This window comes from Drosophila takahashii, chromosome 3R, assembly GCF_030179915.1.
Source record: "Drosophila takahashii strain IR98-3 E-12201 chromosome 3R, DtakHiC1v2, whole genome shotgun sequence".
In the NCBI taxonomy this organism is placed as follows: Eukaryota; Metazoa; Arthropoda; class Insecta; order Diptera; family Drosophilidae; genus Drosophila; species Drosophila takahashii.
The window spans coordinates 21,351,259-21,363,828 of record NC_091681.1 but is presented as its reverse complement, the minus strand read 5'-3'; the positions used below and the strand labels follow the sequence as shown (position 1 = coordinate 21,363,828).

Below are 12,570 nucleotides of genomic sequence, written 5' to 3'. Positions count from 1 at the left end.
AATGGCTATCTGAAAACGGCAAGCGATAATGCTGACCACATGCTGATACACAACTTGATTAACTTCGATTCACATCAAGAGCTGATATCAACTTACGCGTTTGTTTTTTTATTGGTCGACAGTGTTAACAGAGTAAACGAGACGGCGGCCTGGCTAAGCGTGCGAGATTCCAGTCTCCAAGCGGTATCTATATCTATTTACAAGCATGGAGTGCCATGAGTTGCTCTCTGCCCGATTCGGGCTACATGTACTTTTTGGCGTGTCCGTTTCGTTGCTGCTGCTTCAAGTGGCTGTGGGCGTTGCCATTTTGAGTCGGAGGTGACGTACCGTCACTGTTGCTATCGCCGCTGCATTCCTGGACCGCTTCAATGACCTCGACGGCGCTGCGGCGTGGGAACCAGCCGCGAATGTGACCCCTACGCTGGTGCTTCTTCCCGCCAATCAGCTCCTTTTCGGAGGGCACTCGCTCCCCAAACAGCCAGTGGTTGCGGAAGCGGGTGACCCTAATCACGTCGTCGGGTCGGAGGCGAATGCGCGGCTCATCGGAACAGGGAGCGGCCACGCAGACCCGCCATCCCTGCGAGAATATCGGCAGCCAGCGACCAGTGACGGGTCTGATGCATCTGAAGGTGCGCGTTCTGGCCCGCTTCTCCTCCTTCTGCGCCAGTTGTTCTCGCTGTAAAGAGAAGAGGGTTTGGTTTATGGTTTTAGAAAGATGATTTTTACATGCTCACCGTTAATGTATACTGATTGCAGCCCTCGACCACAGGCCATTCGATGCCATCGCCTCGCTTTTGGCACTCATCATTAAACACCAGTCGCAAATTTTGGCGCCAGCCCAGATCGTAGGGATAGAGAAACTCGTCGTCGCTGTCGGCATTCCTGTAGCGGCGGTACAGGGCCTTCTCCACTATCCAAATCTCAATGCCCGTCTGGTTAGTGACGATCGTCTTCAGCTGGATGAACAGCAGCATGCTCAGACCAATGACGACTCCGATGGCCAGACCCATGCCCAAAATGCACATGATGATGCTGGCCAGCGTGAACTGGACGCTGGCCAGGTGAGCCAGCCCGTGGGTGAGATAGTAGTAGCGGTAAATGCCGCGCCAAAAGGAGCAACAGAGCACCACGGTGCCCTGCAAGCTGCCCAGGATGGAGAAGAGCAGGAAGTAGGTGAAGTAGGCGTGGTTGGCCCAGCCAACGCAGTGATTTATCCACGGGCAGTGGTGGTCCATCTTCTTTACGCAGCGGTCACCTGATTTTTGCAAGTATATAGTAAAACGTCATTAAAGATTAGGTTTCACTTGTCTTCGAAAATCTATACAACGTTCGAAATAAATTATTTCTAAAATTAAGAAGCTTATTTTATGCACAATTTTACGGTCTTTGATGCTATAAGTCTCCTATATTTGTGTTAAAAATTTATTGATATTTTTAATTAGGGTTTTTAATGCTATAAGCCTCTTATATTTGTGTTAAAAGTTGTGTTTAAAATTATTTGATATTTTTAAATGTTATTATAAATTAAGATTTCAATGTGCAAGGATAAATCTAAAATTATAGCATAAATCTACGTAAGAACTAAAATATTTTGATATGGCAATTGATATGTAAAACGTATTTTTAAAGTTCAAAGCTATTGTTAAAATTGTATATAATTAAGCATGCTTTTATGATTTCAATTTGCTTAAATTATTTGTAATTATCATGCAAATTAATATTTTACGGCGAACTTACACTTGCGACAATGATGGGAGCGTGGGGCCTTGTAGCCCTCGCACTTTTTGCAATACTGCAGGAACTCGGCGTCCTTGGGATCCTGCCAAAAATTTAAATTCATTAAAATACAGAGAACGAGCATATTATTTGTGATTTATGCGCGTTTCCCGAAACGGCCAGGTACAACAAAACCTAACGACGCACAGCTCATTAAGTGACCACCTCCCATTGCCCACAACCACCCAACTAGCCCAACTAAACCGCCCCTCTTGCGTCTGGGCTCGCCTACAAAACATTTATGCAAATTCGGGTAATTGCATTACGGACTTTGGGCCCCTTTTGAATGCGTTCGCGTGCAGGAGTCGCCGCTAATAAATTATATTTGGGTCGCGCCACGGCCGGACAAAATGAATGGGCGACGAAAAACGTTACTTGCACGACATCTTGCGGATCCTCCGGTTGGATCGCCCGGATTCTTTAAAATAAATTGCAGCGTTTAATTGGCGCGGATTATGCGATAAGCAGTCACACACACGCCAATGGGCTGGGTTGGCCCATTTGTCTGGGCCGAAACTCGGACAAGGAAACCCCGCAGAGACCGAGGGAGCCTACTCTTCAGAAGCTAAACAATTGTTTCCGCTTTGGAATGACGATGCACAAAGGAACTGAGAAAACACCCCCGGGGCAAAGTGCTTTGACAACCGCTTTTCGGGGCCAATGGAAGGCATTATCAATGGTAACAGGTGTCGTGTCACAACAAATGCTTCTGCCCACTCCAGTTACCTTCGGCTGCCACTGTTTTGGCATCAGTCCGGGACCTGTCAACGTGGCCATGACGTAATTGAAGGTGGCCAGCGTGGAGAGGAGCAGGAACAGCGCCTGGTGGGCAAATCCGGCGAATGATTCATTCGGCGGCCACCACATTGAGTTCATGTAGAGCGTCGTCAGCGTTATGCACTTGATGATGCCTGAAAAATAGAAGCGGTAGATAAGCATTAGAGTGAATCATGTCCGAAAATTTGATATTCATATAAATGGAAAGTCGACCTAGCCCTCTTTTCGCTCGGATGGGGTGACTTTGGTGGCCATGCTTGGCTTGGCAATTGCGTGCGCAGGAAATAAGGCTCATTTATTTAGTTTATTGTCGCTTTTCGAGTTGATTAGCCGGCACCACGGTCCAGTAATGAGTAATTTCGGCCTTTCTGCGACTGATTCCGATCCCAGATCCCTTTTTATGAGCAGCATTTCACAGCAACAAGCGGCCGGCGTCCAATAAAGCCATTATGCCGGGAACAATTGTATATCACTTGGCGATATCGTTGAGCTCCGGAAGTCCTATGGCGTCTGCCCAGCCGGCGGCCAAACGGGCAATTTGCACGCCATGTTCGGTGGCTCCGTGAAATTCCAGATAGGCTCCAAGGACCCAAAAACTCCGGGCAATAAAAGGCCAAGCGACACACAACTAAAACGCAATTAGCGCGGCACATTAAGCAAATTAAAAGTCCCAAGTGGGTGGACAACCGATTTTGTGTGGGTTGGCATATGAAACACGATATGGCGCAGACAGAAGGCGGCAGGGGGTGCAGTTCATTCACTCCGCGTCCACTTTCACCCATTCTGCAAATTGGAGCCCATCCCTTCCAGACAGACAGCCAGTTGTGGGTGCCCCGACTGGAACCGCTGACTAGGATTAGCCCAGTCAGTACTTACTCAGGGCCGTAATGGGTCCCCAGTGCAGGAACCGTCGGAAGCCGGATATTTCAGCGCTCATGATTTGTATATTTTCGCGTCCAAAATGGTAATGGCAATGGTAAAAAAGGTAAACAACAAAGGTACCCCAAGCGATAGCGATGACGAATCCGATAAATTGCTATCGGTGTGACCGTGCACGGAAACACCTTAAAAACCGCGGGAAAAACGGAACTAGTTGAACCACTAAATTCAAAAAGCGGAACTGAACTAATAAAAACATTCAATTTTCAAGGAACATATCTCATAAATACTTTTATTTTGATCAATTAAATAAGTAATTTAAAGCACGTTCACTTGTTGGCCACAATCTCGAACTTAATGCCGTGCTCGTGCTTCTCCAGCTCGCTGATGAGGCCCGTTTTACGGAAGGCGGCTCCTGGGGACAGGACTCCGCCAGTGCCGGGCATCTTGTCGCTTTCGTTGAGGATGGTCTTGGCCGTGGAGAGCAGGGCAACGCAGGTGGATCCATAGCCGGGATTGGGACCAGTAATCCTCACGGTCAAGGTCTTCGTTGGCGGCGAGCTGTACTGATCCGAGCTCTCGGCCAGCTGCTCGGTCTTCGGCCAGCCGGTGGCCTTCATGGTCATCCTGAAGAAGGAGCGCTCCATTCTGGCCTCGCTGGGCCCCTCGCGGGATGCCATGCCGCCGGAGAAGACGCCCGGGTACTTGAGCAGCAGCTGCCGGCCGAAGGAGAACTTGGCCAGGATTCCAATGACGGAGGCGAAGAGCACAACAACACTGGCCGCGAACCACGAGGGATAGGTCATGTAGGCCTGCATCTGGACAGGGCGCTTCTTCTCCTGCTCGTAGAGGAAGCGCTGCGAGCGCATCACCACCGAGCGATCTGTTTCGGGGAACGGCAGGATAACCTTGTTGTCCACCTCGACGGCCCGCGAGAGCGGCGATCGTGCCTTTAGATCCGGCTGAAATCTGGGCAGGCGCTCGGGAAAGAGCTTCCTTCGGATGGCCACCGACTCGCTGCGGTTGGCGATGGCATGAATGGCGCTCTCCCAGGTGCCGGTGTTCAGGGCCGCGCTGCCCGTACCCTTGGTGCCGCCCTTTACGCCCATGTGCACGAAGTTCTCCACCGAGTTGACCACTCCGTCGAAGTTCTTCTCCACGAAAGTGACGCCCATGTCGGCGGGTATGGAATCAAAGCCACAGGCGCTGATCACGTACACGCCACGCTCCTTGGCGAGATCGTGGTAGCGCAACTGCATGGTCTCCATGTACTGGGGCTCCCCGCTGACATCCACATGATGGGTGCCCGCCTCGATGCAGGCCTTCACCACTTTCTCGCCAAAGAATCGATACGGTCCGGCCGTATTGACCACGATCCGGCAGCGTTTGGCCATCTCCAGCAGCGACGCCTCGTTGTTCACGTCCGCAATGACGATGGGTGTTTGCGAGAGATCCGTCTTGGACTTTGCACCCATCTCCTGGAGCACCTGGCGCAGCTTCTCCCGATTGCGACCGGCGATTCCCCATTGCAGGCCCTTAAGCACACTGACCGCCTCAAAAACCGTGTACTTTCCCGTGAAGCCGGAGGCTCCGAAGATGATGGCATCCAGTTTCTTGGCCGCCATTCCAGAGGTCACAAATAGAGGTTCGCTTATAGTCTTATCAGTTCCACACCCAGAGGTAATTCGGCTGCTCCGAGCGACTGGCAAAATGTTAATAATGCTAATCGCGCCCACTAACAGCTGTATTTATTGCAGATTGTCGCGTAGTGACTCCACAAAACTGAATCGTTCAGGTAAAGATCGATTGCAGATAGCAACAAGTGGTACGTTCATGCGGTTACCGTTATGGTAAAACTCCAATTCGTAAGAAGTATCTATATACATCTATTTATGTTCAGTAATGGGCAAAAATTATTTCTTAAAGTGCAATATTCATTTTCACTTTATTAATTGGGAATTACTTATTTATTGTTTTAGTTCATATATTTTTACCTTTTTCCGTAACGCGTATTATTTAATGATTGATCCAAAGACCGTGTAAACTTTAATATCGATGAATATTGTTTACTGCGATACTTTTCGCGCCAATTATGAAATTTAAATTAGTTTCCTAAGTTGGTTTTATGTTGAAATAAATATACTAACCCTTTTCGTGCCACCTATTCTATAAGGTTATTATTAACTTGATTATGTTACTGCTATATTTTAACTATTTTATTGGTATGTTTTATAAATGCATATGATATAAAATATTAAATTTGTTAAGTCGACAACCGAATGAGATGAAGCTGTCGAAACGAAGCTCTGCATGGAGGCATTGTCTCGCAGATCGGAGTCATTCTCCGGGATGGTTTCAAAAGTGTATAGGGCGCGAAAACCAATGGCCACAAAGCGATCATTTGAATGCAGGGTGACTCGAAAGAAGCGCCCCTCAGAACGCATTTCGAAATCGGGCAGTTTTCCGCAGTATCTGCTGTACTTTCGATCTGTGCTCATGAAATTGGAAAACTCAATGTAGTCGCTGGCAGTCTGGTGGTCACAACTGGTTAATAAATATAATTATTAAACAATTTCAGAAAATTAAACATAAAAGGTCTTACGCTCCAATTCCTTCAACATCGAAATATGTGAAATGCAGCACAACTCTCTCGTCACTGGCTCCGTAGAAGTAATAATTGCACACAACATTTTCCAGATAATAGCCAGGAAAATTGGGTGAGTGAAATAGGCCACTTATTCGCTCACTGCTGTTGTAGACGAAGGAACAATCGTCCAGTTGAACGCCGGACATGATGCCATAGTCTTGGATGAAAGAGTTTTTTAGGTGGTAAAGAAATGGATTCGAAAGCATGGATTTTTTCTGAGATATAATTTCGATATTTTCTATTGTGTTTCAAAATAAAGTCGAATCAAACGGGTCTTACATAAGTGATAAATTAGAAAAAAGATATTTTTCAAAAAAAGATATTTTTAAAATCAGTGGAATTAGGCTATAAGTGAATCAGTGGAAACACTTACTGGTTAAAAAGCGGTACTCTGCCCGAAATCCGTAGTACTGCACCTTGTTGGTCATGGTGGGTGGATATTTGCCGACGAACTGGAGGTGCATCTGCGACCCGCTGGACATCAGGGGCTTGGGCAGAAAGGCGCCGCACAGGAGTTCCTGCGTCTCGTACCGTCCGCGCACCTCGGTGACCACATGTAGTGCATCCCCCGGCTGGCACCCAGTGGAATTCTCGTTCTCCGTGGGCACGTTGAAGTCATGGAATCGGATCTGCACCCTTTCCGGCGGCTGGGCTTCAAAATCGTAACGGCACTGGAGGACTCTCGAGCCGCCAATTATAACGCCGCCGAGAGCGTGCTTCGCCATCAACAGCTGATTGTCGAACGTCCCGCTTTTGTTTACCCGCGAGTCGAAGGTCTGCTTGCATATTTCTACGAAATAGTTGGAAACAGAAATCACTTTCAATTTGTATCGCCAGTGCGCATGTTGTGCCATTTAACAAGGCAGGCCAGATTCCTAACTCGACTCGTCAGCATAAAGATGGCCAGCAAACGGATGCACAATGAGGACAACAAGTTGGACACCTTCCGCAGGATCTGTGATGAAATAGCCGGCGAGCCGAGTTACCTGAAGAAGGTGGAGAAACTGCAGCGGTTCTTCGACAAGGGCACCAGTGGCCAGGGCTTCGAGGGCGACACCCTGCTCTGGGTGCAGTTCCTCATCCCGGCGGCGGACCAGCGAGTCTACAATCTGCAGAACAAGGCGCTAATCAAGCTCTTCTCGCGCATTTTCAACGCCAACCAGCAGCAAATGCATCTGGATTTGGAACAGGGTGAGATATACAGAGTATATATATGTTTTCACAATATTGTGAAATTCAGAGATTGTATGAAGCATCCTTAACCTCTGGTTTCTCGTAGATGGCGACGTTTCGGAGACGCTGAGCAAGCACTTTGCTGCCTCCAGGAAGCTGAAGCCCCAGGCGCAAAGCAAACTCTATCTGCAGGAAGTAGAGCAGCTGCTCCAAAAGCTGGTGGAGCGCACCAAGGAGGATGAGCAGACCGAACTGCTGCAGGAGCTGTGCAAGAAAGCCACCGACCTGGATCTGCGCACCTTCATCCGGCTGGTGAAGCATGATTTAAGGATCAATGCCCGGGCCAGGCACATCCTGGATGCCTTTGGTCCTGATGCCTATCCCGCCTATCAGTCTTCCCGGGATTTGGCAGCCATTGTGCAGCAGTTCGGTGGCAAGGATAATAAAAAGGTCGCTAATAGTCCGGTTAAGAAGGCTAAGAAGGCGAACGCAAGTGGCATTCAGGTGATGACGCCCATATCACCCATGTTGGCCAGTCCCTGCAAGTCGGTGGAGGAAGCCTTCAAGAAGAGCCCCTCTGGTCTGTACAGCGAAATCAAATACGACGGCGAGCGGGTTCAGATCCACAAGCAGGGCGAGGACTTTAAATTCTTCAGCCGGAATTTAAAGCCCGTTGTGGATCACAAGATACGAGCTCTGAAGGAGCACATACCTCGTGCCTTTCCGGGCGCAGGGGAAATGATTCTGGACTCGGAAATCATTCTGGTGGACACTGACACGGGTGCACTGCTGCCCTTTGGCTCTTTGGGCGCCCACAAGAAACAGACTTTTGCCAATGCTGCCGTTTGCTTATTTGTTTTTGATTGCATACTGTACGACGGCGAGGATTTGACTCAGTTGTAAGTGGTTTAAGGTTGTTAAATTGAATTATCTATATCCCTATGAATTACTGCTTATAATCATCCTCAATCTTCTAGGCCATTCCGCAAGCGACGGGAGATCCTCGAACAGAACATTCAACCCATTAAGTCCCACGTACAGCTTTCGGAGTCGGAATTCCTTAAGAATTCGCGGGAATTGGCCATTATGACGGCCAAGGTTTTGCATGCTAATCTCGAGGGTGTGGTGCTGAAGAGTCCAACGAGTCCCTATCAGCCCGGTAAAAGAAACTGGCTAAAGGTTAAGAAGGATTACCTCTTCGATGGCAAGATGGCTGACACGGCGGACTTGGTTGTCCTGGGTGCATGGTATGGATCAGGGAAAAAAGGTGGTGTGCTGAGCATTTTCCTCATGGGTTGCTACGATACATTCGGTCGTCTGTGGAAGACGGTGACCAAAGTGCACTCTGGCCTGGACGATGCCACCAACGCGGAAGTACACGACTCACTTATCAAGCTAACCGAACGGGCCGATGCCAACGCAACGCCCGACTGGCTGCTGTGCAGTAAGTCCTTGGTGCCCGATGTTCTGGCCAAGGATCCGATGAAAATGCCTGTGTGGGAGATCACGGGCGCAGAGTTCACCAAGTCCGAAGCGCATACGGCGTCTGGCATCTCGATTCGTTTCCCCAGGATTACCCGTAGGCGCAGCGACAAATCGCCGAAAGAGGCAACTGATCTGGCCCATTTGGAAGATCTGTATGATGCCTCCAAGAAGAATGTAAACGTGGATCTGCTCTTGGCCAATTGTGGAAAGAACGAGGAAGCGCTGAATGTCGAAAAGACGCCACAAAAAGATAAAAAATTAGGAGACAGTCAGACAAGTAGCATAAAGAAACTGAAGAGGTCCAAAACAGGCTCGGATGCTGAGGAAGAAGCAAATCGCAAGGAGCCGAAAGTGAAACGGAGCTTGTCGCCATCGCAAAAGGGAATGAAGGACTTTTTTAAGTCCAGTAAGGAGACCAAAACGCCTATTAAAACAGAACCAAAGGAAGAGAAGAAATCGCCAGATGCAAAAGGCAAGTTATTTGCAGGCTTGGTGGCTCACTTTGCAATGGTAAAAGATTCCAGTAAGCTGAGGGAAGAATTTTCACTGCATGGCGGATCTTGTACCACAGAACCGCGAAAAGCCAATCTGGTATTCTATAGTACAAACGAGGCAATGGAGCTGGAGAAGCTTAGGTAAAGTCTGGAGATTCATTTAATCTAAAAATACGATTTGATTAATTTGTTTTCGCTTATTTCCAGACCTCTCTATCGACGCAGCTGCCGGCACTTGAATGTTAGCTGGCTCCAAGCCTCTCTCGAGTCCCAGAGTCGTCAGCCTTTCCCTCTCTATGCGGTGATGTTAAAACACTGAGTGCCTGCTTAAATCGATTTTACTCGTACTTTTTACTTTACTCGTACATGCTTGATTAAACCGAATATATGTGTATATTATAGAGAACAAGTAAATACTTTGATAAAATTATCAAATGCCGTGTACATACGCGTGCACTTGGCGCCAGAGCTTTAATCAAAAGCTCTGGTCAGGGAAAACAAAACGCTCCCAAATGTTTGTGGCGCAGTTAGTTATCTTCTGGACGCCTGGATCGCTGAACGAAACGATCATTCAGCATGTTGTGGGAATTCCTGGCCCTCTTTATAGTCGCCTTGGCCTTGTTCTATCGCTGGGCTGCCGCCAACAATGATTTCTTCAAGGATCGGGGCATCCCTTTCGAGAAGCCAACACTGTATTTTGGCAACATGGGCGACATGTTCTTGAGGAGGAAGGCCATGTTTGATATAGTCTGTGATCTGTACTCAAAGGGCGGAAGTAGCAAGTGAGTATACAGATGTCATTGATTTAAATTTAATAAGATAATTGTAATAATCACTTTGTATTTAAAACTCGTTCGGTGCATTTGTGTATCTATGTTTGTTTAACATTCAAGGTCAAATCAGTGATCTAACTATAAATGTGAGCCTACAAATATCGCATATGTGATATGATGGGTGCGGCTGCGTTTGAGTAATTATTGAATTCTGGAATACTCTCACAAAATTGTGTAAAACCGTTGATCTGCCTTATAGATAGTTATTTTCATCATAAAATCGAAATGTTTAATTGAGGAGATAATTTTATTTGGCTTGCTAAACGCTTTGTTATGTTTATCAGTTGAATTTTGTTTAATCTTATCGATTATACGACAGCTTTAAATGTTGTTTGTTACGGAGCACTGTGTCCTTATTTAGATAAGAAAATTAATTGATAACGTTCTTGCTAAATTGTTTGGTGATAACGCAATTATCTAAATTGTGCATCAATTTCAAAATGTTTAGTAATGTTGCATATAAACTTTCTTTTAAAATAAAAACACTTTCATGAAATGAATCACTAATCTTGACTAAACAAGTAATTTATGGTACCGTCAAGTATAAACAGAGATTAGCTTGGTTAATTTAAAATAGGTAAGGATAGGTAATGAACAATATATACCCATCCATAAAACACCAATTTGTGTTATCGTTTTCTAATCTGTTTTTATTGCACCTAAGAATAAATATTTAATTTATCAGCAAATGAGTCACAAAAGGCTTATCGTTCATTAACATTGATTATTTTATTTTAGATTTTTCGGTATCTTTGAGCAGCGACAACCTCTACTGATGGTACGCGACCCAGATATCATAAAGCAGATAACCATAAAGGACTTCGATCACTTCATTAATCATCGCAACGTGTTCGCCACCAGCAGCGACGATGATCCGCATGACATGAGCAACCTCTTTGGTAGCTCCTTGTTCTCCATGCGAGATGCCCGTTGGAAGGATATGCGAAGCACTTTGAGTCCAGCCTTTACTGGCAGCAAAATGCGTCAGATGTTCCAGCTGATGAACCAGGTGGCCAAGGAGGCCGTGGACTGCCTGAAGCAGGATGAGTCATCTGGCCAAGAAACAGAACTGGACATGAAGGACTACTGTACGCGATTCACGAATGACGTAATCGCCTCGACAGCCTTTGGGCTGCAGGTGAATTCGTTTAAGGATCGAAAGAACACCTTTTATCAGATGGGCAAAAAGTTGACAACATTTTCATTCTTGCAAAACATAAAGTTTATGTTGTTCTTCGCATTGAAGAGTCTTAATAAGGTTGGTAGAATATTTAGGGAATAGCACAGACCCTATAAACATATTCCTTTTCTTTGAAGGTCCTGAAAGTGGAGCTTTTTGACAAGAAGAGTACTCAGTATTTCGTGCGTCTGGTGCTTGATGCCATGAAGTACCGACAGGAGCACAACATTATCCGTCCCGACATGATCAACATGCTGATGGAGGCGCGTGGCGTGATCCAGACGGAGAAGACCAAGTCGGCGGCAGTTCGCGAGTGGAGCGATCGGGACATTGTGGCCCAGTGCTTCGTCTTCTTCTTTGCCGGCTTCGAGACCTCAGCTGTGCTGATGTGCTTCACGGCTCACGAGTTGATGGAGAACGAGGATGTGCAGCAGAAGCTGTTCGAAGAGGTGCAGCAAGTTGACCAAGAGCTGGAGGGCAAGGAGCTGACCTACGAGGCGATCATGGGCATGAAGTATCTCGATCAGGTTGTTTCGGAGGTGCTGCGAAAGTGGCCAGCAGCCATTGCCGTTGATCGGGAGTGCAACAAGGATATCACCTATGAAGTGGATGGCCAGAAAGTGGAGATTAAGAAGGGCGATGTCATCTGGCTGCCCACTTGCGGCTTCCATCGTGATCCCAAGTACTTTGAGAATCCCCAGAAGTTTGATCCTGAACGTTTCAGCGATGAGAACAAGGATGCCATTCAACCATTTACATACTATCCTTTTGGTTTGGGTCCACGCAACTGCATTGGTAAGATGATTGAATTTTACTTTTCCAATCATTTTTCTTACTCCTATATTTTCGTTATAGGTTCCCGATTCGCCCTTCTCGAGGCAAAGGCCGTCATCTACTATCTTTTGAAGGAATACCGTTTCGCCCCTGCCAAGAAATCCTGCATCCCACTTGAGCTGGCCAGTTCCGGGTTTCAGTTGGCGCCCAAAACTGGATTTTGGGTAAAAATGATTCAGAGAAACTAATCTTCATCATAGATACAAATTAATTAACTTTGTTAACTGTGTTGTATTAAATTTATTGACATTATTATTTAAGATGTTATAAATACCTAAGAAGTGTTTTAATGAAACAAGGAGGTAAAATTGTTGAATCGACTTTGATTTTGCTCTTGTTCAATCGAGGAATATATGTACCTAACTTAGTTGTTTTGTTATTTTCAACAATGGCGAACATTTATTATTAAAAAAGAACCACATCAGTTCAGTGGAAATTGGATTTTTAACAAAGGTTTTATAACATTTTTAATGCTAAAAAAGTTTTTTAGGT

The 12,570-nt window shown here is 46.4% G+C and overlaps 4 protein-coding genes across 4 annotated transcripts; 2 read left to right on the top strand and 2 right to left on the bottom strand.

Moving 5' to 3' along the window:
• Positions 1-87: 87 nt before the first annotated feature.
• LOC108059558 (palmitoyltransferase ZDHHC6) lies at positions 88-3,591 on the bottom strand. Its single transcript, XM_017144896.3, has 5 exons — positions 3,430-3,591; positions 2,503-2,687; positions 1,738-1,819; positions 735-1,255; positions 88-676 (listed from the first exon to the last, which is right to left on the bottom strand). The coding sequence occupies exons 1-5, from the start codon at positions 3,488-3,490 to the stop codon at positions 242-244; spliced, it is 1,284 nt and encodes a 427-aa protein (XP_017000385.2). The 5' UTR covers positions 3,491-3,591; the 3' UTR covers positions 88-241.
• Positions 3,592-3,674: 83 nt separating this feature from the next.
• LOC108059552 (saccharopine dehydrogenase-like oxidoreductase) lies at positions 3,675-5,231 on the bottom strand. Its single transcript, XM_017144886.3, has one exon. It carries the CDS (start codon positions 5,055-5,057, stop codon positions 3,762-3,764), a length of 1,296 nt encoding a protein of 431 aa, XP_017000375.3. The 5' UTR covers positions 5,058-5,231; the 3' UTR covers positions 3,675-3,761.
• Positions 5,232-6,552: 1,321 nt separating this feature from the next.
• Positions 6,553-9,666, top strand: DNAlig3 (DNA ligase 3). Its single transcript, XM_017144881.3, has 4 exons — positions 6,553-7,270; positions 7,359-8,151; positions 8,230-9,372; positions 9,439-9,666. The coding sequence occupies exons 1-4, from the start codon at positions 6,697-6,699 to the stop codon at positions 9,548-9,550; spliced, it is 2,622 nt and encodes an 873-aa protein (XP_017000370.3). The 5' UTR covers positions 6,553-6,696; the 3' UTR covers positions 9,551-9,666.
• An 85-nt stretch (positions 9,667-9,751) lies between these two features.
• On the top strand, positions 9,752-12,349 carry LOC108059549 (probable cytochrome P450 9f2). The gene is made up of 4 exons (XM_017144883.2): positions 9,752-10,013; positions 10,803-11,322; positions 11,382-12,039; positions 12,100-12,349. Exons 1-4 carry the CDS (start codon positions 9,808-9,810, stop codon positions 12,264-12,266), a joined length of 1,551 nt encoding a protein of 516 aa, XP_017000372.2. The 5' UTR covers positions 9,752-9,807; the 3' UTR covers positions 12,267-12,349.
• Positions 12,350-12,570: the final 221 nt, after the last annotated feature.